General features: G+C 43.5%; 1 protein-coding gene across 5 annotated transcripts in view; it reads left to right on the top strand.

Annotated features, from left to right (window-relative positions):
- Window positions 1-27,086, top strand: part of tanc1b (tetratricopeptide repeat, ankyrin repeat and coiled-coil containing 1b) — a gene marked incomplete at its 3' end in the record, with an annotated part of 136,731 nt that overhangs the window by 38,364 nt on the left and 71,281 nt on the right. For 3 of the 5 annotated variants that reach the window (XM_080752538.1, XM_080752536.1, XM_080752540.1), the window contains exons 3-4: window positions 6,327-6,536; window positions 19,152-19,256. In XM_080752538.1, coding sequence (XP_080608664.1) covers window positions 6,327-6,536; window positions 19,152-19,256 — 315 coding nt within the window. The remainder of the gene's footprint in view (window positions 1-6,326; window positions 6,537-19,151; window positions 19,257-27,086) is intronic. The other 2 variants (XM_080752539.1, XM_080752537.1) reach the window with 1 other exon arrangement.

Below are 27,086 nucleotides of genomic sequence, written 5' to 3'. Positions count from 1 at the left end.
TAAACGTCCCCGCCTTTTTAACCCAAATGTGACCAGCTTATGTATTGACAATGTGTCAATTCTTGTTATTTTATTTTGACTGTTCCTATATGGCTACTGCTGATGAACCAAAGTGATCTGAAATTAAAGTGATGGGCAAAACACGGATTACCTTTGCTGAAACCTTGGATTGGCTAATAGTCAACACTAAAGGCGTGACTTTGAACAATAGTAATCATCCTCATCTTATTTATTTTTAAGTCAAATAGTATTAGTATTTTATTGATAATGAATTGAAGACCCTCCCCCACTCTGTACTTGCTGTCTGGCTCTCTCTCTGCTCTCTCTGTGGGCTGCCTGTGTGTTAACCATGACAGCTTTTGTCAGGCTGTCACCCAAGTCTCGGAAGTACACAGGGAATTCACATTGGCACTCAGTCTAGCGGGAGAATTCCCCCTTTGGTGGATTGCTCTGTGGTCATGCAGCTTTGTGTGTTGACAAAAAGAATCTGCATTAATTATAGCCTTTCTTCACTCTCTCCGTGGTTCATCAAATTAACTAGAGAGAAGCTAATAGAGGGTGGTTGCTTACACACACACACACACACACACACACACACACACACACACACACACACACACACACACACACACACACACACACACCTTGTCAGAAAATGAAAGATGCACTGTGTGTGTGTGTGTGTGTGTGTGTGTGTGTGTGTGTGTGTGTGTGTGTGTGTGTGTGTGTGTGTGTGTGTGTGTGTGTGTGTGTGTGTGTGTGTGTGTATGTGTACATGCACATATGTAGTACACATACATGCATGCATATACAGGTACTTGTATAAATACACAAACACACAAACATTCTGTATACAGTATATGTACTGCATACCATATATTGAAGTCACAGAAAATCTCTAAGCTCAGCTGATGCCCACATGGCTGGGTTCTATAGTTTTCAACTTTTGTGGCAAGTGAAGTGGCACAGTTTGAATACTAAGTGTCCCTTTGTTTGGCATAAGCTCATCCTAGCTCAAGGTTGCATCCACTGGTGGAAAGCTCATGCTTCTTGTGGACCACTCTGGCAGTGGGGGTGGAGGGGTCTTTTTTGTTCTTCTCACAGAGTCATTAGTGTAAAGTAACAAAGTACATTTACTTAAGTACAATTTTGAGGTATTCGTACTTTACTCGAGTATTTCCAGTTTTCAGTACTTTTACTTCTACTCCACGAGGAAACACATGTTGTACTTTTACTCCACTATTCTTTTCTTCTTTGGGAGATGGGGAGTGAAACACAGCAATGGTCGTCGGGATTCGAACCTGCGACATGCCGTTAGTCATCAGAGCCTAAGTGGTATGCGCCTAGACCGCTTGGCCAGGGGGCACCCCATACTCCACTACATTTATTTGAAAAATGTAGTTACTAGTTAGTTTACAGATATAAATAATATTATAAAACATACATTAACCACTTTAGCCCTATTTTGTACCTAAAGCTATTTGAAAATAGCCGATCTACAAGCTCACAACGCGTCGCATCGCGATACGTTGTGAGCTTGTAGTTCTGCTGTTTTCAAACATTTTGGTACTTTTACTTTTGGTACTTTAAGTATATTTAATTCGATGCCAATCACTTTGTACTTTTACTCAGACTTTTACTTGTAACAGTATTTGTATTTCTACGCTGCAGTATTGATACTTTTTAAAAAGAAGGAGAAAAGAAATAGTACTTTTCCCATCACTGCACCTAGAGTGACAGATCACATTGCCACTGCTCAGATTTACTCGAGAGGCAGGCGACACAATCCAGAATTAAACCCAGAAAAGCCATTTTGAAGCATTCAGCTGTGCTACCGTCTCCTCACACACTAGCAGGGGCAAAATGGGACTCATAAACCATGCATGAAAAAATAAATGTGGTTAAATTCACTGCGGTTGACTTTTATTTGGAGAGGCTGGTCACTTTGCCAAATAGACCGAATAAAGGCCTTGAACGACCAAAGAGGCTAGCTGGACCACTTTTTACTACATGTTACTGTATTCAGCAAGCAAGGAATGATAGATTTCATCGTAACACTATTCATTCATTTATTTATTTGTTCATGCAAGTGTCATACATTGAGATGCCCTTCCTCAATTCTTCTTCTATTGTCCAACATTTTTAATTTCAAATGCATTTATATGTTCTTATGTTAACTTTATGACTTAAATACGAATACATTACTAAAGCGGGTCAAGTGGGTCATGTTTGCATGTTCGGAATAGTAACAGCTTAAATAATAATAATATATCAGTATTCTGATATTGATCTGCAGGCCGCATTAAGTGAAGGTGGGGGCCGCATGTGGCCGCCAGTTGCCCATGTATGACTTAAAGTAATGAAGTTTGTTTTTTAGTATTTAACTTAAAGTTCAAAGTCAAATGTTCCATCTACATACTGTTACTGCCAGGCCTTGGAAAATGGGACATGGCGTTTGACTTCAGTATGACTCAAACTGGCCTAGTCACATAATCAATTTCCAATTTAATATTTATTTAGCTTAATCAATGTCTCAAAATAATATTCAGCCTTTTTATGGGCAGGGCATGTACTCGTGGGCTCTGGTCCTTCTCTTTGATGAGGAAGAAAGAGCATGCAAGAGACTGTAATCATTTTTACATCATCTTGGGGCAGTGCTGTATAATTAGAAAGGGTTGATTTCCTTGACCACAGCAGGGGCTGAAATTGCAGGCCTTGCCCCAATCGGGAGTTTAGGAAAGCAACTGAAATAGCGCTGGCGAGTTTCCTCCTTGTGTCCCTCTGTGTTATATAGCATGGGTCAGATGGTAAGTGCAGTTATTGTAAAGGCTAACTTGTACTTCACAGAACGTCTTTTTCAGTAGAATATGCATCGTTTTTGTCAGTTGATACTTGATACAACAAAGTATAAACGTGCCACTGCCTATAGTAACACACTGCATCCTGTTCAGCTGTGCTTGGATGACCAGCTTTTATGTGGTGCCTCTTGTTTTCAGAAGCATCACCCCTAATTACAACTTTGTCATGATCTCTTTAGCATGTATTATGGTCAAAACCTGTATCGCCCACGAGCTGGCATGGGCACGGCACACAAGCACTCCGAAGGCAGCTTTTATGAGCTGATAGTTTGGTGTAGCCAATGGTATTTTGTTTTATGAGTTTAAAGATATGGTGACAATGGGGATATATTGGCACTGTTAAAATGTTCAGCTCTTGCAGTGTTAGAATAGACTCTTGTCCTGAGGCCTTTGTGGGTTGAACTGTTTGCAGATTTACTGACACAAGAGGTGAACTCGGCATTGGCACTTTTTACCTTGAGTTCACAGACGCAAAGGGTTTCTGTCCAATACCTAGTTGTCCATTTTGACAATGACTTCACTAGTGCTGTGATGCATAAGTGAATTGGTTATTTCCCCTCTGCAACACAGAGAAAGCTTAGCTGTCCAACACACAGCAAAGCTAAAGCGATGATGTTACCTCAGTTCACTGTTTACTTGTGGTTCACATACATTACTTTGACTTAATGGAGAGTAAGTCCTTTACCACATTTAGTGGATTTCTTTGGCAGGAGTAATTTAAACACCTTAGGCAAATTAACTATTAAAGTCCAATAAGCACTATAACTCAATACTCTCCAAAGGAAGTCAGACTGTAGTATAAGATTTCTGACAGGAAGATGATCCAATATTTTATATTATTCTTTTCGAACCGTAGATAATTCTCATACATCTTTCTCATTAACTACCTTTAGACTGCATCTGTTTTTGTCTTTATCTTTCACAAACTATTCAGCTTGTGTTGTCAATTTATATTCCCTTGTGTTGTTGAATTCTTTGTTCATGAATTCCATCCAAAATAACACAATATTCTGTTGTGCTGGGCCTGCTGAATGTGGATACAGATCTCTTGCCAAAAGGTTAACAGGTTCCACAGGTCATGGCCTTGGCTGAGAGACTGGCGGACCACTTCACAAGGTAGAAACCAATCGGGGGTATGCAGAGAGGTGCCGTTGTGACCTTGCCACTTCCTGCCTCTGGCGTTCTCCTTTGTTTAGGAGCTCCTCTTAAAACAGGACAGCTTTGTGTCCCCTGTGGCGAGGCAGAGACTGGACGAAAACATCTCTCTCTGTTTCTGATTAGCCCTGTGGCCAGCAGCACTCGGTTCCCCCGTGGAGAGAAGCAGAACAGTAATAGTAGCCTACCACTTGCACTCCTGTCTTTTGCGATTGGTTCAAATCTCCGGCTGCAGACAGGCGTCGTTGCTAATCTGAACAAGTCTCCCCAACGAGAGACCCGTACAAGCAAAGGTCCTGAAAGCAGAACCAAAGCTAATTGTCATTGCTGTGGTTTGCCACAGCTGCGATTATGATCTTGCTGGGCCTGGTGACGCAGAAGCTGTATTATTAGAGGTTGATAATTCATACATTTTAATTTGTGGCCATGATGAGTGGACAACTTTAATGCCACAGAATAGATTACCTCGCTCTGCGCTGGCTCCATGGCTGGAATAGTCTTTCCATGCAGGATTGGCTCTCGGTGATGCAGGAACTGTGTTTTTTCCATCTAGACTAGAGCTATGGTTCTGCGGAGCGACCTAGCAGCCAGGTGAAATCATTTGCAGGTCTCGGGCCAGGTCATCTACGGAGCTCAGGGAACTGTTACTAGGGGGAAAAAGGTCTGGAATGTACAGATCATCAAACAAAGGAAGAGTGGACCTGATAGGACACAGAGAAGGAATGTAGGCATTATCCAGACAGAGGCTTGAACCTGATAGCCGGAGCAAGGAAATAATGGTCTTTCTTAAAGACTGATAATTTGAGAGTACAGTGTGCATAGGAGAAACATTGCACAAATCTATCAGCTTGAGTGTCAGACTGGATCAGATTCCACACCAGCACAACCAGCTCAGCAGGTTCCTATGTTTTGAAATTCTATGACGCCGCTGTACAGTTTGCACACTGAGGCAGACTTTTCCGTGGGAAATGGGAAACAGTGTTTACCCTTATTTTGCTATAGATTGGAAGCGGTGTGAGAATGTACTCTCCGGAACGTATCATCAGGTTTCATGTTTTATAGGTTACTGCTGTGGGCTTTTCTGGTGGCTTATCGGGCCACTGCACTCGTAGGAGATGTGAGAGTGCACATTCCCATAGGTTAGGTTATCTGTTTTAAGCTGTATCCTTGTGAGCACGGTGCTAAAGCCCTAGGAACTCTGAAGCAGAGAGATAAAGTTGGGTCTTGGCATCACTAGTTCACCACTAGAACTACAAAATAAAAAATAATAAAATACAATAATGTGCTACTCAGATTTATTGCTCTTATATTTCATTTTCATTATCTATTGTCTAAACGGTATTAAGAAAAAAAAAACACTTGGTCATGTTGGTGAATCAGTCTTTACAGTTTGGATGAGCACACTCAGAATGAGTCACATAATGTTATCCAAGCTGAAGTGGTCAATGATAGAGCTTTTATTTACAGTGCTAGCTGAGTGTCCTTCCTCATGTGCCCCTGTGGCATGAGAGAAACTCACTGGCCATGACCTTATAGGGTTTAAATACACACCATGTGGCTGTACGTTCTCATGGGTCTGTCTGATGCCCCCCCCCCCCCCCCCCCCCCCCCCCACACACACACACACACCTCTGCCAGGGATCCATATCTAGATGCAAAAGTGCTTATCTGTCATCTGAACCGTCCACATGAGGACCGCTGGCTCAGATCTTTGGAATAAGTTTAATGGGCTTTAAAAACACTTCTATGACGAGTCTGGCTTTTGTGGGCACCACAGACAGTTTTTAAAGTGCTTGATTTGATAAAGAATATTTGATATTCATTTGATTTGTCACACTTATATAAGCCTATTCAACTTCAAACTCCATGTTAACCCCGTTAGACTAATTGAAACCATGGATGTGTGTTTTCAATGGGTCAATGGGTCATGGTTAACATGGAATTTGAAATGTAATGGGCTTATATATAAATTATAGGAAGAGTATGTGTCTGATCTAAATGAATATCAAATATCAAAATATTGTAGGCGTTAAAACGACCTCTGAAGTCTTTGAAAGTGAAATACCCCTTTAAGGAAAGCATATTAGTGAATTCCCATACCCACATAACATTTTCTCTAGCTGGGTTTATCTCAGTGAAGAAGTAATATTTTTCTGAATATTTAATAATGAGTTCTATATAATCTCTTGAAAAAGGACGTAACTTTTCATTTTGGAGACTTCATTTTCACAAGCCCTACAATGTCAGTGCAAAGTTGATTTGATATTATTGTAAGTGATCTCGCAACCTAAAAGTTCTCCTGTTTCTCTTTAGCAGGTGAAGTCCACAGCCACTGTACCCAGAGGAAAGGCCCACCTGAAGGAATCCCTCAGCCCCATGAGCCTGGCAGTGCTCACCCTTACGCCCAAGATGATGTGTTCAGGCTGAGTCTGGCGAAGGGGGTGTCCATGTCCCTGCCCTCCTCACCTCTCCTGCCACGGCAGTCCTACATGATGCCCTTACGTGCTAGCAAAAGATCACCAGGTACCAATCTAACATCATCTCCCACCATCTCCCACCTTTCACAATCTATATCATGGGTCATTCTCTTACCCTGGACACAGGTTAGGAGGTTTCTCAATCTGCACCTCAAAAACCGGGCGTGACTGTGGCAACAGATGAGGCAGTGCAATTGAAAAAGATACAATATCTTTCATGATCCCTTTGAATCCAAAAGACCCCCCTGCCGCACTAAAGTGTAGGTTGGCTTTGAATTCAAATTGTGGTTATAAAAAATAAAATTTAAAGGGAAAAGGAAAAAAGAAAGACAACATGGCAGCACAATTACCATAGCATTACTCCACTAGCTCTGATTTATCATGGCCGGTTCTTGATCAGATCAATGGGCATTATTTGGTATTTTCTTTTCACTGACAGTCCATTGATTGTATACATAGCACATACATATGATTCCTGGTTTTGTCATTTATAAATCGGTTCTGGAATGTCCGGTGTGCATGGCCATCTGTGGTAGTGAGATGTAGAGACTGGTCTCTCACCTGACTCTCAATTGCAGAGAGGGGGGAGTAGAGCTTTCTGGTTAGCTGTTGAGCCTTGTTTAGCCCAAGCAAATCATGTTCCCCTCTCTTCTGCTTCTGCATCTGGTATCCTCAATTCTTAATTCTTATCCTGAGCACATAGGACACCAGCATTTGCTTGAGTCTTTGGCTTTGTTTCCAATGCTGCTTGAGCTTTTGATTTTCTCTAGACTGCAGACTACTTTCACCTCCTAGAATTATTTCATCTTATTTTCTCTCATGCAGGTGAACAACAGTGCTATTAATTGACTGTCTGCAGTGTGTACAAAGTGTGCACACAAGGGATTCTGTTTACACCCGATATCTGACCAGACTGATTAACGTTTAACTCATCTGGTGCCGATCCCGAACTAGTTCGGCTTTATTTCAATCCAATACAATCTTTTTTTTATTAATTCACTTACCCCGAGCTGCTTGTAGAGTCGTGGGTGGTCCTGGCTCGCTAGCCGCTAGCCAGCTAGCCATTCTACTCTGTCCGACGATATATTCCATTAAAAATGGTTTAAAATACATTTTTGAGCTCCCCAATGTTCACCCGATGTTCGGCGCCGCTTCCGATGAGTACACGAGTGTGCCGATCCCGAAGTAGTTCGGCTTTATTTAATTAAATGAATAAAATGATAAGAGGCCTTCTGAAGCCTGGCTTGATTTTTGTAGCTACTAGCCGAAAGCTAACAACGTCCCGGCCGGCCGTAATTTGCGAACGCAATCGCCAATCTCCGCCTAATCCAATGAAAGGCAGCATCTTTAAAGGCTTATATCTCTTTTTTGTGTTTTAGGAAAGCGGCGCGAGGTTTATTTACGGCGAAATCGCCCAAAAATGATCTTTTAGATGACAAAATGGGAATAGCCATTCTGTTAGCATCTTCATCCGGGACATTTCCATGCCGTGCAGGAACGTGAGCACGTCAGGTCCTGGAAGCTGAAGTCCTGGAAGCTAAAGCGCTCGCCTATGAGAGATGCGCTGGCATTCCTTGGCCCCTAGAGGGCGCTGGCGCTCAAAGAGTTAATATGTAGTATTCAGGACAAGTATTTGGTGGGTAGGGGCCTTAGGCTCTGCAACTGTACATAATAATAACCCCTCAGCCTCGCATGAACTCTCCTTACGTCTTCATCCACAGACCTTTCCATACGCTGCTGTCAACATTTTGTTGCATTTTTGTTTTGGTGAGTTTTACATTGCATTTTAATCTGGAAGGGCGGTAACAGAGACTTTTCAAATGATGACACACATTCACGTTCTGATTGGGACAGTCACAATGTTCCCTGATTTGTTATGTCCCTATCATGTGACCCAGAGAAAACAACGTTTGTATTTCCAGTGGTTAATTCAATTAAATTACAGATGTTACTGACCTTGTTGTCTATGCTAGCAGATGTTCTTCGGTTAATTTTTTAATGCTATATTATGAAGTCCACATGTGCAACAAAAATTAGGCTAGTCCACAGACTAGCCTACTGTACATCACCAGAAAGGGGCAACATTCATTCTTTGAATGTTCAAGCGTTTGACTAAAAGTACTGTTTTATGGACGTTATGTTGTCAAATAGTATCAGATGTAATATGTGCTTTCAGTCGTGATTATGGACATTTTCATTTTAGAATTTGTTTAAAAATTAAAACACATTAGTGTGGATATAGACTCCCTAATTCAACTGTTTTATATTTTACCAAAACCCCCAAGTAAGAGATCCCAAGGTGCATCCTCTACATCTACAGTACATCATAATTCAACAAACTCCTCACTTTATGCTCTCAGAATGCAGAATGATTCTTCTATTCCACACCGTAGTAGACCCTGGATCTGCCATCAAGCTCAGAGTGCTGTGGGCACTTTGTGAACTACCGCTTTTTCAGCACTAATCCCATCCCGGGACTGTATCAGTCTCTGTGGACTTCCTGTTAAAGTGATGTTTCCTGTCTACCTTCAGGTGCTATTGTGTCAGCGTTGAACATCTGACAGCATTCCAAGATTGACAATCCCCTTTTAGCCCTAAAACACTGCTGCTTTCAGCCTAACGTTCTCAAGACACATGTCAAACTGCTCTGGTTAGTTATGAACCTTGGAAAATACAAATGATACAGAGCTAGACAAAATAGAGTGAGAGACAAAATATAGAGTGATAATAAAGGACAGCGAGACCATCCAGTTTCCCTACAGATGGAAGACTGCATGTAAACACCATGTTACAGGGGTTTTGTTTGTGTCTTGTTTGATCAGCTTCCGTGAGGAGGCTCCACTTTATTGGCTGCTAATGGGCATGTGTTTATGCTGTATCTAATCATCAGTCCTCCCCGGCTCCTTCTCTTTCGCCATGTTGAGAACGTCGCTCATCTGCAGCTGTGGGGTGCTCCATCTTCAAAGCGGAGGGCACGGTTGTATCTCGACTTGTTTCAACCTGAGTCTTTTGTATTCTGAATCTGAAGACTTAGCAAAGAGGGTAGAAATCTTTTAAGTGGTCACTCAGCTCCCTCTCACATCTGGGAGTCATCTGGGGGCTATCTTGCCTTTGTTTAGAGTGGCAGAGGCTTTGATCTGTCCTTTAGCGTAAGATGTGTTGAAGTGTAGGTTTAGGCCTTACACAGTGAAGCATCTGGTATGGTTTGGGATGTAGGCCTACTTGGACTGTCCAAGTTCATGTTCATGTTATTTTGAGGTCCAACTTGATTCAAATGAATTTGAGCTTATTTTGAGTGAGGTTTCTAATGGAGAAGAAAACTGTTTAAATATTCAGCTACAGATTGGCATAAGGACCTTTCCCCTAATTATAATGCACTCCAAATAACTTTAAAAATCTAATGGACCTTGCAGGGTGAAATTGCAAAAGCACCACTGTGCAATATTTACTTTGAAAGGTACAGTCTGTGATCTCAAATATGCTTACTCTGTACTTTATAGGGCTTAAAAGAAAATCAACGGAAAAAGCTACACTATTTATAAAGTATAAAAGAAAACTGTCAAGTAGACAGATGTCGGATCCATATCTCAATGCCATTTGAGTTCACCTGCACAGTCAAGTTAAAAACACATTTACATTCCTCATTGTTATTTGCAATGACTGTTCTGTTTAGAACTCATCAAAGTAAACATTGATGAAGTGCACATTTACAGTGACAGGGAGGGAAGGAGAATGGTGTGTGTATATACAGTATATATATATATATACTATAGTGAGAGAGGGACGGACACTAAGGGAGGAGGAAAGAGTGTGTGAAGGTGAAAAGGCCCCTGGAGAGAAAAGAAGGAACACTCATTAAAGGCACATTCCCATGAGGGTGCACTCTGGCAAAGAAGAGGGGGGAAAACAGACTTGACAAGATAGGATGTTGGACGTACAGGGCAGGAAGAGAAGTAGAGGCTGGGGGGCTCGACTCGACTGTAGGCACTGTTCCACTGTCCTCACAGGTGAGTGTGAAAACCCGCAGGGAGAGAGATCACACCTCTGGTTAATAAACACATACTCCAGGAAATGTCTCAGCTCTCTGACGAAAACAACTTGGGCTGCCGTGCTGTATTTTCTCTCGCTAAGCCTTGCTGGAAACCATAGAAGCAAGCAGACGTCACACTCCCTTTTACTGTCAAACGCAACGCACCATGTGTGTTCTGTGTTTGTGTGTTTTATGCGCACGCACATGCTTTTTTTTGTTGCTTTCAGCCTGGCATAAAATGGTTTGACGCAGCATCTTGTCATTGTTCTCATTACTGTTTTGTTTGAAGGTGTTATGCTTGATCCAAACAGCTAAAATGCATCTAGGGTTGCAGTGACTCCACAGTCCTGTTAGACTAGAGAGAGATACAGTACCAGGACACCATCCACACAATCACCTGGTGATTGGTTGATTTCTACTCACCAGCCTATCTATCCTTATTACCCTCCTCCCCCAGCCACCCCTGCACGGTCACACTGACAGGATGTGGTTTCGGCGACTGCGGACGTATTTTGCGGCCCGGCCTTATTTCCTGACATATTGGATAATGTACGGCGTTGCGGAAGGCCCCCCGACTTAATGGGTGTTCTTTTCATGAAAACTTCACAGGGGACAACAGGGAAACATTGAGTTAATTAGGAGCGTGACGGATACCCAAGCCACAGTGGCTTCGACGCTGTTGGCTGCCACAACTTTGATCAGCTAAGCCCAGAGCTTAACCATCAAACACAGCCCCCCTGACATGTGTTGAACAGCACCCACCCAGCCTTTACAGTTGAACACTCAAGGGGTCCACAAAAGGCCCCAAAAAAGGAGGGGAGTATACTAGAGGAATGCTGTCTATAATTGTCCCAAGATAACTCGCTCCATAACATTGGTCAGGGGTCAGTGTAGCTTGTCCAAAACCTGAACCTCAATTATATGGGGGGGGGGGGGGGGGGGGGGGGGGGCGCATCAAACTGGTCCCAAGATGAGTTTTATGGAGCACCCTTCTCTGTCTCATTTGGACACAATGCTTCTGCTCCCCACATCTGCACTTCCAGCGCTGGTCTCTTGGGCAACTCCACAGTGACCCCCTCTGGTCATGATAGGTCACTGATGCTACCCAGTGGGATTAATAGCATCTGTCCTCCTCAAGGTCGCACTGCCATAAGCTCTGTGGTGTGCTGTTGTAATGACTGCTTCCCTGAGGTGGTTTGCTGATTGAACCACATTCAGAAAAGCCTATTTCCCATCAACCATATTCATATTTACATTACTGCTCTCAGTTCTGTGCTGTCTGTCAGTATCAATTTCCACTAAGCAAATGGACATGGGTTGATGCACTGTTAGCCACTTAAACCCTATATACTTTGTTGTATCTTAAAGAGCGAAAATAGCCGCTTTTCAAGCTCACAATGTGCTGCAACGCGATGCATTGTGGGCTTGTAGATATGCTATTTTGAACAAATATGTTCATATTTTTGGCAAATGTTCCATTTTAACTGAATGTTATTTGGCTGAATGTTCTATTTTTGCCGAATATTCACCTATTATGACATTCCCAGAATAGGGACACTATATTTCATGTGGTTAACACATCCACCACTTGTGTGACCATTCTCAAGTCACGTGAGCAACAAAGCACCACATCCCTCCCTGTCTGCCTTCAAGGGAGCATAAAACGGCAGTTCATATAATATTTATTGCTACCATGGGCTGCTTGTCATTTTAATTGGTGTATATATGCGATGAGGCTTGGGGAAGATCAGGTCCCTGGTAGACCATTTCACGTGGAAATAATTTCAACTTTCATACTTTGATGGGGGGGTGGGACAGGGGCTTCAGCTTCCTTTGGTTCAAAGGCTGTTCTATTTATCTATCACCCGAGCAGATGTGCACATCCGCAAAAGAGTACACAGCTCAGTGCTTTTAGAATGATATCTCTGTCGGAGGATTTGAAAATGCCCCCCAAACTTCCTGTTGGCCATCCAGGCATGGAGGTGACCCCGCTGTTAATGCTATTAGACTGGATGCAATCCTGCTGTGGTGAAACACAGTGCGGATGCTTCCACTTAGTAAGCCATTCTCAACCTCAAGGAAATTCAGTGAACCTCCCCCGCCACCCCCCCGCCAACCCCACAGTCCTTGCTTAGCCGGAGCCAGCTGTGTTTGGAAGTTGGATCGGGTGGAATTATGTTTTGCTCACAATGGGTTGACTTGATACATGGATCTCCTTGTTGCTTATCTTTTCCTTATCTCTACTTTGGGGCTGGTGTCACTTGGGGAGCTCCACAGTTCAGTCAAAGGTTCCTTGGCTGGCATCCATGAGTGATGATGAACTACCTCCTCTATCGGCCAGGATGAAGGGCTACCACATACGATGTCAGCCCTGCCTCCCCCAGAAACACCTCAAATAGAAGGACTCTTAAGAGAGGTCACGAGGAAGATAGAAATGGAGAAAATCCATTTCTCTCTTATATAACAAATGGCGCTATGGTCACTTGACACATCCTTTTTGATCATTAAATGCATTGAGGAAAAAACATCTCGAGCCAGAGGTTTGTGTCAGTCATTTTGATATGTCGGAGAGAGACTTTTTCTAGAGGAGAATATCAGGAGACGCAATAATTGGATTTTTAATACAATAGCAGTGCCTGACGGGTTATTGATTTGGCGGAGCTAAGGGAATTCATGAATACCAACTATTGGCAATGTTTCTCTTAGCAAAGCTTGAAGACAGATATTAACACAATAGGCAGTGCAACAGAGATCCATATTCACATCGATGTAGAATTGTAGGAAAGTCATGTTACGGTTGATAGATCTTGATGAAGTACTAATGGTTCCACCACAGCTGTGTATGTTTTTCAACACAACTAGTAATTAAAGTGCAGTCATTCATTTATGTGAATGTGATTTCCAAGGACAGTTTATACTTGAACTGAAGCAACCTAGTATTAGACAGAGACTTATATCACTAGAGTGACTGTGATAGGAATCTTTTCATCACCCTGGCTGTGACTCATTTAAACGCTCATTTCTCTCAGTAATAATAATATTACCTTTTAATATGGGCCCGCTGAATAGTTTTTAATCTCCCTTTCAAATCACAGTTTTAGTTATTTAAAAGGCAATGACAATCAGAGATTCATTAATAATGTTCCCATTGACAAAATGATAAACATGCAAAGATGCCATTTTTAATGAAACTGACAGACAGATCTACGAAACACCTCTCTGTTTAAATGAGAGAGTTGAGTCCCTCTTCAACCCCAGTGGCGTCACATTTTGTTGTGCATTCTGCCGCTCTCCCAAAGTCCCCTCTGCGGTATTAGCAGCAGAACCACAACTCCCTGGTGGATAACTGATGCCTCTCTGCGGCGCTGAGCTTTAAATGGCCTTGCGATGCTGCAGAAGGACCCATTCTAAAGGAGCCCTGATGGAGGTGCGGTGAAAAGTTCTATTCAATTCTTCACTTCAGTGCACTCTGTGCATTGGATTCTTAACACACGCAATCCCCTTTCTCATCCTCTGTGAATCCCCCACCGCCTCAGTGACCATCGCTAACCGAAACGTTTGTTTTATTCTTAACCCAGTGCTCCCAGTAGATTCTGGACACTATCGAGATAGCTGGTTAATTCTCCGCTGCTGTCTCATGTCGATGCGGGAAGTGGAGCATCTAGCTTTATGTTAAGATGTTTGAGCTTGGGCTCATCTCAGAAAAATGCATGACCATGCTCTTATTAGAGATGAGTGAATAATTTATAGACACATACAGAAGAACAGCGTGTGTGAAACTGCACACTGCTATCAAGCATGTAGTCTTGAAAGGATAATGAATCTCTCACAGTGGTACGTTTCGGAAATTGCATGAGAAAACAGGATAATAAAGCCCAGTCTATGAATAGTCAATGAAATATAAATTTGCATTCATATGGTTATGTTCACACTTTGTCATGCCAACGTGTATGAGGGAACGATTAGGAATAATTAATACCACGTCTCAACTATTTTAGAAATGTAATTAATAAAAGACTCATTTGCTTAAAAAGATGAGGTTTCGCTCATAACAAGAAGACGGGGTACTTTCATATGTGCCCCAAGAGACAGCCAGTGTATTGCGGGGTAACTGAAATTGTTACGTAGCACTCGGTTTCAGAATCCATTTCAGCATTCTTTTAGGGTATGCCTGAATACATTACATTTCACTTTTTAGATGTGGAATGACATTTGGGTACATAAAGGAGGGTATTGTCAGAGGACTTTCACTGTTGTTACTGCACAGAGGACACTCTGTCCCATTGAAGAGTTGAAATGTGAAGAAGTCAAGAGTCCACATGGAAGAATGTTGGAAGAACTCCTTGATCATCTTCCCGTGCATGAACAATCCTCCTTTTTTCCCCCCCACATCTGTGTGATTGACATCAGCTGGACGTCATTAGCGTTTGTCCACAGGTATACAGTGTTTTGGTATTAGATTTTTTTTCTTCCTGTGTGTGGCGTGCGTGCGTGCGCGCAAGCGCGTGCGTGTGCGCGCAAGCGCATGCGTGCGTGTGTGCACTGGCTGACAGTTCAGTGGTCATGGAGTGTTGAATTGGCCAATATGCAGAGCGTCCTCAGCAGTCACATCTCGTGGACCTGCTTCTCTCCAGAGACCCTCTTCTCTCTCTCTCTCTCTCTCTCTCTGTGTTCCCATCACTCACATCACTGTCTCACCTTTACCCCAGCCTTTTGAGCCTCTTTCCTTTCCTTTCCTTTCCTTTCCTTTCTTCTATTGTCTCCGCCAGGCCGAAAGGCATGGGGAGACTATGTTTTGCAACCTGTCCGTCCGTCTGTGTGTCCGTGAACAGCTAGTCTGTTTATTTTGTTTACCTGGACCCATGCTGAAACAATGCAGACACATTTGTGTAATAATATAAACATTTAATTTTGTATATCGCAAGAACGGAGCGTGTCCTGCTGCCCATCTTGTTTTTATATGCCTATAATGAGCATTTGAAATCCACTCAACCATCAGTGGCCCATTGGATTGAATAGAAACCTTGAATAGAAACTTGTTTATTCTCTGTTGTCAGTGATATAGTTTTGTTGTTTTTGGTCAGTACATATTTCTCTCTACGTTCTCTTTACGTTCTCTTTGATGGATATTTTTCAATCATTATGCTGGCTTTTCCTAGCTTTGAGGAGTTGCTTTTGGGAAGACGTCATGTTGTGATAATCCTTATTTGTCCTCTCTGTGTGGAGCATGTATAAAGGAAACACAATAAAAAGAGCGGGGGGCCTCATGCATTTTAATTTGTTTGGGATTGGCTCCTGGATTCAATGTGATCTCTCTCCTGGCAATGTGACTACTATACTGATAGTTGGGGGGAAATTTTTCATGAGGCTGTCTTGAGAGAATGGGGGGAGGGGGGGTTGTGTATGATATATTAATGTGAGATTGTTGTTCATTCTAGAACAAGGGTCTTCAACAGGGGGTCCGGGACCCCTAGGGGGTCCTCATAGTTACTATAGGGGGTCCTCCAAAGAGGTTTGGTGTAGAGGGGGAAAAGAGCTAAGGAAAAGAGCATAGTGAAATGTCAACTTTATTAAGTGGCAGTTCAAGTGGTTAAATATCTGAAAACACAAATTGACGTGAATCCAAAATACACTGATGATTGTGCTGTCAAACCATGAAACTATATGGAATCTACAAAAGGGTTGTGGGGGTCCCTGCTTCATCTCTCTCTCAACTAAGGGTTCATTGGCCTGAAAACGTTGAAGACCCCTGTTCTAGAAAATGTTTTCCTCCTTCCCTCACTGTTCTTCAAGAGTCTTGGCTGAACTAGGGGATCCAATAAGATGGAATGAGCGACTACTGAGCTCACTGCGTACACCAGCCAAGGTCCTTAATTGTAGGCAGAAGACATGATGCACTGAATGGATTTTACCTTCTAGAAGAACCTAGATTATGCAGCCTGAATTCTTGAGAAAATTACAGAAGCGCGTGAGCATGAGTAAGAGTAACCTTTGCTAACCTCCCTTTGTCGTCCCCCCCCCCCCCCCCGGCTTTTTCATGCCTATTGAAGATTGTAATTTGTCACAGTGGCACCACTCTGCAGGTCCGTACAGTAAGGGTAGAATGCAATGCAACCACTGGATAAAGAGATTGGAGAAAATATCATGAAAGTTAGATGTAATAACGGGGAAAAAAATGTTATAAAAGATTGTGTTTGCAGCCCAATTAAGGATCAGATTTCAGTGCCATTTGGAAGATCTACAGTATTGATGATTCCCAACACTATCGCGGCCCTTAATAGAAACTCATGTTATTACTAAGATAAACCTTTATTGATCCCCAGAGGGCAATTCAGGAGAATCTCTCCCTGATAACCAGCCATGTGTTTGTTATTGCTTGTGTGTATCCTGTGTGAATTCCTTTTTAGTGCCTTGTGTAAACCAAATCTGAACTTGAGCATATGGCTTAGATTACTCACACCACACGCCCTCTTGTTCTCAGATGAAATACTTTGCAGTCAAGTGAACGTATTCGTCAGTGTGCCATTGTTATGAGATGTTTACCTGGACTTAAGTGTGTCCTGCACACAGCCCTCTCTGTTCTCTGTAGGTCCACTATAATGGGGTCTGTATGACTCCTGGCTAATAGGTTGTGCCTGACTATCCGCAGATGAATGGAGGGTTTTCAGCACAAACTTATCTGTCCGTGTCTGCCAGACTACAGGCTGATTCGGCCGACTGGCTGGAGGCTGGGCTGGGTCCTCTAACGTGCAGACACCCGTTCCTCCGCAGACAGACAGACATCAGATGGATTTAGAGTAGTCTTAAGATTCACTTATGTTTGATAGTGATTCAGCTCTTGGACAAAGGTGTTTTTTTGTGTGTGTTAAAAGCATATAGAAAGCTGGAATACGTGTGCAGGGGGACTTATCTCAGGCTCATACGAGGAACCAGCTTCAGCTTGATCATCACATGTTTGTCATGGCATCAGGTCATGGAACAGCCGCACCCATCACTATGCATTTCAACACCAATATCCATAGATGGCAGTGTGCATCAAGCTGAGCTTGACTCTAGGCATGTTGTAATGACACTTCCAGATCACTGGCTTTAACATGGCTGCTTTAACAACACGGCTAACTCCCGCCAACACACCGCCACTCCACCCCCCCAAACCTCAATCCCGTTTCACTCTTCTACCCCTGTATCCTAATGGTATCTCGGGCCAAGATCACAGCTGTTGGGCTGAGGGGATTGCTCCATCTCTGATTCGCTCCTCATGTGTGAGTGTGTGTGTGTTAGGGGGGTTTGGTGCTGTGCTGTTATAGGATGTGGTAATGGGAAATGGTTATCTGTCCTCTCCCATCTAATCTTTATGTTATGGCTGGGGTTACACATCCAGTCATCTGATTACAGGAGACTGGAGGAGGAGGAGAGTTGGATTGGGTTACAGTAGGTCAGGGCCAGAGCAGGAACGGAGGGGGAGAGGCTCTGCTATCTGGACTTATGGAACTCAAGTTTTTATTCAACCTCCTATTTTTAGATTATTTTCCACTGTTTTGTATTGTTTCTTTGTCTTTGTAGAATGTTTTTCTATTTATAATTTATGACCGGAAAGCATTAGGCTATCCCTCTGCTTTTGGGATTGGTCTGTAGAAGCTCCCCCACTCCAAGAAAAGGCCTTATTTACTATTCATCTACTGTATATACTGTATTATCTAACTTATTTTGAAGTTATTGCTTCATATTGTGCCAGAGAAAGAATAGAGAATGGATGTGTTTTTTGGAGTGGCATGAATTAAGGTTTTGCTTTCAACACACTCCCCTTCTCTGTGAAGCTTCAGGATCATTCTAATCCTGTCACAGTGCAGTGGAGGGCAGTGCACTAGCCTTGCTAACTCGCTGACGAGAAATTCAGCCTCCAGGAGTCATCTCCTGTCCCAGATACATCACCTGACTCACTCTTGGACCCCAATTCATCCACAGCTCCTCTTCTCCTGACAGCAGCAGGCGGAGGATACACTTACATGGCACCGCAATGCAAAGATTACAAAAGCTCTATCTGTGTATATACACACACACAGACACCGACAAACCCATGCGCGCATGCATGCACACAGACATTTAAAGTTCGCTAAGAGGCTAATTGCTGTGGTTTCCTGGCTGTAGTTTGCATTCCCCAAGCTGGTTAGCAGTATTTTTCACTATGAGCCTCCATGCAGTCAGATGATTCTCTGGGCTATCAGACAAAGCAGAGCTGCTATCGGCACAGGGAGCTGCCTGGGAGTGTGTGTGTGTGTGTGTGTGTGTGTGTGTGTGTGTGTGTGTGTGTGTGTGTGTGTGCACGCGTGCGCCACGGAGTGCCGCCAAAGCCTGTCCCACTAGGACGCTGCCGCTTCTCATCTCCAGTCCCATCTGGAACACGTTAATCCAGCAAGAACTCTCTCTCTTTTTCTCTTTCTTTTTCTCTGCTCTCTCGCTGTCTGTCTCTCTGTCTCCCCCTCTCTCTCTCTCTCTCTCTCTCTCTCTCTCTCTCTCTCTCTCTCTCTCTCTCTCTCTCATTCTCGCTCACTTGTTCACACACTCTCTCGCTGTCTCTGTCTCTCTCTCTCATTCCCTCGGTATCTGTATCTGTGGCGCTGGCACTGGCAGGACCAATAAGGAAGCCCAAGTATGTGGAGAGTCCTCGAGTTCCATCCGATGCCATCGTCTCCGCGTTGAGGAAGGTTGCTGATAACAAGGATTCTTCCCATAATGGTGAGTTCAGTTGGCTTACAGTACTGTCTCTCAATCTGTGTGTGTGTGTGTGTGTGTGTGTGTGTGTGTGTGTGTGTGTGTGTGTGTGTGTGTGTGTGTGTGTGTGTGTGTGTGTGTGTGTGTGTGTGTGTGTGTGTGTGTGTGTGTGTGTGTGAGAGAGAGAGAGTGTGTGGACTACGTCTTGTTCTCTGGAATGCAACACTTCACCTTCCTCTTGTGATCTGCCTCCACAGCTGCGTGCGTCTTTATTGTATGTGTTATAGAATGTGAGGCTTTGTGTTTATGGGGTCAGGTGTGGGAGTTTGTTGTTACACAGAGTGTGCAGCCACAGTGTGAATTGCGGTCTATGCAACTATCTATCTATTATTCGGACTGAGTCGTGTTCAAACATGCAGTCTGTCACACAAAAACACTATTCTCCCTGTTTATGCTTAAGTGCATGTTTAGATTGAAAAGGAAACACTTTTCCACAGCGTGAGACTGTATTATCAGAACTGAGCGCTAGCTTGGTTTGCTCGGGGAATAGGATATGAGATGGAGCGAGAGGTTGAGCAGATTCCTTTAAAACAACACTTTCTTTATTCATTCTCTGTGTGTGTGTGTGTGTGTGTGTGTGTGTGAGCCAGTTGTCTTCATTGTTATTGTAGCCTATTCGCTCCCGTGTCGAGTGCCCGAGTCCCATGTGTTTGTGTGTGTAGGGGTAATGTTCCACTAAGTGCTCTGTTTTGATTTTCAGCTGAACAGGGCGGGGTTGAATTCCTCCCATAGGCTTAACTGAAGTTGTGGGTTTGCGTTATCTTTAGCAAAAAGGCAACTCGGCGAGAGGTGCCCCCTCATTGTATACACGGCTCATATAGCAGCCAGAGGTATCTCAGTGGTTTCAATCACAGCTCACTGTTACATACCAGAGCAGGAGGGCGCGACCAACACTGAGCTGGCACAGAGCGGCGTCATGGCTTAGAAGGGGCTACCGGCGGAGAACGGGCGCCAGCAAAACACTGCCTTGTGCCAGCCGGCGTCCTGACACAGGCCACTGATAGATAGCGAGCTGCGGCTATTATGAGCTAGCTCTCAGACTAGCAAGCAAGGGGGCTAAATTCAGACAGGCTAACACTGGGTCGGCCCTTGCATGTCAGGTTGGTCTGCATACAATGACTGGGCTTCTGAACAAGGATTATATCAAACCCCACACACCCCCGGTTGGAATTTTAACAGCTAAAAATGGTTTCAGAAGAGCGCATTACAAATGAAATTGTTTTGGAACGTGGGGAGAATGTGGGGACTGGGGTCAGTTCTGGGTGCAATGACATCAAGCAAGTCCTAAAATAAACCTGCCACAGTTTCAGCCCAAACCCTCTATGACCCTCCTCTCTGTCTACATTTTCATCATACCTCACTACTCCTCCATCCACCCCTTCCACCCCCCAAGTTAGCCTCTCCCAGCAGGTCTCATGACCCCTGTGAAACATGTTTATACACACACACGCACAAACACACACGCACACGCACATTCACTTACATACGCTACGCCTTCATTGCTGCATATCTGCCCGCATTATCCCCAGACACACATCGTATATCTGACGTGTGTTTACAGAAGGGCCCTCTCCACCACGGTTATTTTAACCCTGCCTGTACTGCGGAGTCTCCTCTAGGATTTCATCCTAGTCTAAAATTATGCCCCAGCTGATAGAGCAGACCTACACATCTCATAAGCATTTGACAGAGCTAGTTGGGGCTAGCCTACACACATCACTTTGTAGCAGCCCGCCCCGGACCCAGGGGAGCAAAGCCATCCGACTGCCTCGGTGCCAAGCACGCAGAGTACTGGAAATACAATTTACATTATGTTATTTTTATGATCTTGGAAATAGAGTCTCATAGCCAAGAACCTTTTGATGATGCCATCAAGAGAACATCTCTGGATCTGCCGACTGCGGGGGCGAGACTGACTTGGGGGATTCAGGGCCAGAAGCCAGGGTAATTTTAGGGCAGGTTTCCCAGCCCCAAATTGTTAGTGCTGAAATGAACGTCAGTCTTTAATTACAATTGCAACAATTTACAATTTAGGCATTTAGCAGATGCTCTCATCCAGAGAGACTTGGAGCTACAGTAGCAATTGAGCAGCTAGGTGACGTCACAGATTAAAGCCTTGTATTTCAGGTTTCCTACGTGAGATTTGTGCATTAATATAATTCATTAGATCATGCTTTAACAGAGTGATCATTACACATAGAATATGACAAAAATAACAAATACATGTTCTGTTTTACGAACTTGATGAATATAGAATATATCAATTGGCCAAAAACAGTCGCTGCACACTTTTACGTGGCCTCATCATCATTTAATTCGCTTTAATAGTACTTAATTAGACACACTAAATCAGTACTCTGCTATCTTGCCTCCTCTGGCCAGTTTTGTCCTCCATCACCACTCAGTAAGAGCCGTTCACTGCTGAGAAATAACACCAGCATGAGGCATTAGCCAACTTATTTCACTAATGGCATCAAATCACGTTCAATTAGACACTGTGTGAAAAATGCCTAAATGAAAGCTAATTGTTACATCACAGCTGTCAGTAGGTGTAAGACCCATGTATTTTGCTGGGTGTGGACCTTTTTACACATCAACACATACTTTAAATTCTGTATCTCCCTCCCTCTCTCTCTCTCCCTCCCTCTCTCTCTCTCTCTCTCTCTCTCTCTCTCTCTCTCTCTCTCTCTCTCTCTCTCTCAGAATCAGAATGAACTTTATTGTCACATCACAGTCTACTGGTGTAAGAAGCGGATCAAATCAGTTTTTGTGCAAGTTCCATAGTTTTTTGTTACTCTCAGAAAAAAGAAAAGAAGAGAGGAGCAGGGGGGCAACTAAATCTAATATATCTACATATACCGTGTACACATACTGTAGCATAGACCAACACTCACTCTCTCTCATACTAGTACATTTATACTGTATACTGGAGCTGCATGCTAGATACTTAAGATTTTTATGTAGGAGCCTGTAGGTGTAATGGGTATAAGGCCCTTACATCAACAGGGCTCCTTGGTACGAATGAGTTGTCATGGGTCCCATGATGACAGAAGAAGGGTGTGTGTCCATTCCAGCATTCTTTTAGCAACAATGAGTGCCTTGGTGTTGCTCTCCCACTTGACCAAAAGAAAAATCCCCAGCACAGACGGGAGAGACGATTGTGACATTGGAGTGTGTACAACAAGGTCAGTGTCGGCATGGAATGTCGACACGACGCCGGAATGCCACCAGGAATCTGAGTCAGAATATCCATTGGAAGCTCTCTGCATGAGAACCGGGTGACATTTAAGCCCCCGACCAAGTCGGTGCTAAGAGGTCCTGAAGAAGCGTTCCATCGTGCCTCTCAAGGCCCTGCAAGGCAGGCCCCACGTCTTTCACCACCGCGATAGATAGATAGATAATAGAATCTATTATCTTTTTCATATCAAGGTCCATTATTTATTTGGCTTTTGAGCCACGGACCACCATTTGATGAGATTTAGCCTCTCAGACCCAAAACTTTGAATATATATTTTATTATCGTTGGATACGATTTTGTCCGCAATCCCACGCTGTATTGATGTGGTACGATATAGGAGAGATAACAGGTAATTGATCAAAAGAACAATGCTTCTATAGGCCTATTCTCTAATTGTGTAGACTTCGTGTAAATTAAGTAATGCAGATGTTTAACAATAATTTTACTCTTGAGAGCGTAAAATGAAACCAAAAACAACCATGTGGTTTCATTTTACACTCTCAAGAGTTAAAGATCTATAAGGGTCCATTTGGTTTCCAACTCTCCATCATTTAACTGGGGACCACGTGGAACCACTGATATAGATACTGTAGATGGAGTGAGAGATTGAGACTTGAGTGTTAACAATCTTGAGTGTAGCCAACAAATGTTTGTCTGTACAGTTTGCACAACACAAAGTGTCTAAACTCTCCATTGTCATTCCAAACCTGGTCATGCTGTGTGCTGCTTTAGTGCTTCACTTGACGGCCCCCACTCCCCAGACGCATGGTTAGAGCCCCATCATGGATGTTTAAATGTATTCAGTTCAGTTGTTTCCCCTTTGGATTTTGGGTTTGGCCGTGAGCTTTCTAATGCTCTCTATTAGTGAACATTCACGATGGGCCGGAGACTAAGAAAAGAAATGTGTTGGTGTGTAGGGGCCCAGAGCATCTCCCTTTGCTCTGTCTTTGAAGAAGGATATGGTTTCTTGCATGCCAGCGGTTTGCATGTGTGTGGGTGCGTGTGTGTAACCATGTACTATATGCAGTGTGTGTGTGTGTGTGTGTGTGTGTGTGTGTGTGTGTGTGTGTGTGTGTGTGTGTGTGTGTGTGTGTGTGTGTGTGTGTGTGTGTGTGTGTGTGTGTGTGTGTGTGTGTGTGGGAGCGTGTTTACGACAGACAGCAGTGGTCCAAGTTGTCTCAGCTGTGGTCGGTCTCTAAACTCTGTTTGTGTCAATCAGAGGGGAACCGTGGCCATCATATTGTTCTGTTCCCCCCATGTCACAGATCCAATGGGCGCTTCTTATCATAATGGTTTTCACATTGAAGCATTGGCTATTGTCAATTCAAAAAGCTACAATCAGGAATTTAAAATGAGGTGATGTTTAGATGCAAATACAAGCTGTGTAAACATTTTTGCTATGAGCTAGCGTAATAGAAAGCATATACTAACAATTAATTCTTCAATACATTTTTAGAGATACCTTGTCATTACTAGAGATGGGTGGCATTCTGTACTATTTTATTTGTGATTGCACAGGTGATCAACACATTTTCAGCAACTGACAAACAAGGTTACTTAACATGACAGTTGTACTGTATTCCTATGAGAGCAAAACTTAATCCAGCTATTGGTGCACCGTGCACTCTCCGAATACCTGATGAAGGTCTAATATAAGTGACACTTTGTGTGAATGATAATTACATTTAGTTTATTTTTCAGGATATTGTTCCTTGTTGTACTTTATTGTGTACTGTACCTAAACATAGTTGGGTTAGATGCTAGGTTATTTGCATGCCACATTCTTTCAAAGACCCAGCCTTATACAGTATTATCAAAGTGTGTGTGTGTGTGTGTGTGTGTGTGTGTGTGTGTGTGTGTGTGTGTGTGTGTGTGTGTGTGTGTGTGTGTGTGTGTGTGCGTGTGTGGACAGGGAATTACTACTTTGTGGGGACCTCATGTCCCCACAAAGATAGTACAATCAGAGGAAAAAACCTTGTGGGGGCTTATTAATAGGTCCCCACAAGGTGTTTAGGGGTTAGGTTAAGGGTTAGGGTTAGGGTTAGGGTTCAAAATGAATGGAATGTCCCCACAAAGATAGTAGACTATGTGTAATGTCCCCACAAAGTAGCAATTGCAAACGTGTGTGTGTGTGTGTGTGTGTGTGTGTGTGTGTGTGTGTGTGTGTGTGTGTGTGTGTGTGTGTGTGTGTGTGTGTGTGTGTGTGTGTGTGTGTGTGTGTGTGTGTGTGTGTGTGTGTGTGTGTGTGTGTGTGTGTGTGTGTGTGTGTGTGTGTGTGTGTGGCCATCTGTATGCATGAGTTTTTGTTAATTTAACCTCATCCATGACCCAGTTCTCATTTCCTGAGAGGCACATCTTCTCATTAGACAGAAGTAAGTGATCAGAATCAGGATTTCATGGCCACAGATGGGGCTCTGGAAAAAAACGGCCTTGACGGGAGCACTTTGCAACTGTTAAAAGGAGAATATATGATTCTACAGGCTAAAATATGACATTACTGAGATCTGAAACATTTAATTGGCCACAGTTAAACCAAGACTAACTTAAGCAGTCATGAGTGAGATAAATGCAGGCTATCTCCATTAGCTTGTTTCGGTTTGAACACACATCCTCAGTAAATAAACACAAAGGATTTACTTTTGTGCAGATTGAAATGTCCATTCTTTTCTCAGAAACTTTAGTAACATATTCAATAAGCTGAGCATATTTGTCACCCAACCCAACGAACACTGCACCCAGTGGGGTTGAAAGGCACAAAGCAGCTTTAAAAAAGAAGCAGCATTTTACGCTGATAATCAGGACTCGACACAATTGTGTAATCAAGCCCCACTGTAGAAAGAAACATACTGTATGACTGCTTCCAGGCAGCCTTCCTTCACTCACTGTCTGCCTTTCAAAAAGACAGAGATAGACAGGCTTTAATTATTGTTAGCTGTGGCAGTGTGATAGTTGAATCCCCAATGCATGGGATCTTGAGCCCCTTTGTTGCTGTCCTCTTTTAATCAACAGCAACAAGACTGCCTCTTTGTGCGCGTGTTTGTCTATCCTCTTGTTAAAAGGATGAGGCTTCATCAATCTATGCTGCTCATCTGCTGGGATCTTTGCAACACAACTGCTGTGTCCCTGTCACAGGGCTGAATGACTCCACCAAGCATCTTTAGCTCTGCCAAATTGCTCTAGCCATTCAGGAATTGCCATCTGTGGCAGCCATAACACCAACAATAATCATTACGTAGCAATTCCAGACATCAATCAAACGATGGCCGCCCTTTATTTTGCTTGTGGGCTGTTGTTTCCATGACATGTGAATGTACTGCGTTCTGCCCACTATACCTCCGCCTCCTTTTTAGGTCTCCCTCCGGACAGTATTTAACTACCCAACCTCTCGGTCGGTCTCACCCTCTCAATCTGTACGACAACTCTTGTCTAGGTCTGTCCAGTAAAAGAGTCTCTAGATGTTCCAGCTGTGGAATGTGCAATAAAAGCGTTCTGCGTGTTTCAGGGAGGCACGTCACCCCCGCACTCCTGAACTCTTCCTCGATGGGATGGCTCTTCGAGCGTTCATTAGATGCGCTCCAGCGTCGGGGTAATGCAAGTCCAGCTGCTAATGAGCATTGGCTGCATCATTTTCTCGGCAGGGAAAGAGAGCAGAGCTGCTCCACAGGGCCAGCCTGTTCGCAACGTTCCCCCTGTCCTCCTCTCCCTGCCTTCTTTCTTCTCCTCCCGTTTCTCTTCTCCCTGTTCCCTCGCTTCCATTCCTCCGTCCTCTTCGCACCTGCTCGTAAACTTCCTGACGTTGTAGCTAATGATGTTTTTGTTAGTAAACTCCATTGCCCTCCACTATTATTAGAATAGCAAAGTGGTTCCAGCTCCAGTTACGTTCTATGTTTCCATATCTCCAGGCTAGTGTGAGATGTGGAGAACTAATCGGGTATGTAACAGCAGCGGGAACTAATTCTCCGTCTGGGAGGTTCTACTTGAGATGTCTTGTAGCAAATTCTGGTTAATATTGTCTCCCAACCAGATACATACAACAGAATCTGCTATTGTGATCGATCGATAGATTACAAACACTGATTGTACTACTAGTTGAGTCTCAGTTTTGAGTCAGTGACGCATACTGTGCTGTATTTACCTGCATCTAATGGCCAGGGACTGGTAGTAACACTCTTGAAAAGGTAAGCCCTGTGACGTTTTTGGTAGCTAGTGATAGAATCTCACCTGTCAGGTATGTTACAGGCTTTGCACTCTGTTTTGTAAGAACACCCAGGTACGACTCAACACCGCTTTTACTGTATATGGTGTAGTGTCACACAATGCGGATTCATTCAGAATTCATTGGTGGGTCCAGACAGGTCAGGCATACCTCCACTTCTGTTAGTAATATTATAGGACAGTTAAAGCACTTGTCTGGGGCCCGGCTTTTGGAGCTCATAACAGATTTCCACCCGGTGTGTCTTTATTTGCCAACTCCATCAGGCCTTTATCCCTTGGTAACTCTGTCTGCACCCAGCTGCCTGTATGAAACGTGAGAAACATTCCACCTCATACTGAGA

This window comes from Nannobrachium achirus (genome assembly GCF_963921795.1).
Source record: "Nannobrachium achirus genome assembly, chromosome: 22".
In the NCBI taxonomy this organism is placed as follows: domain Eukaryota; kingdom Metazoa; phylum Chordata; class Actinopteri; order Myctophiformes; family Myctophidae; genus Nannobrachium; species Nannobrachium achirus.
Note: the sequence above shows the minus strand (reverse complement) of the source record. Positions and strands in the feature narration are given on the sequence as shown.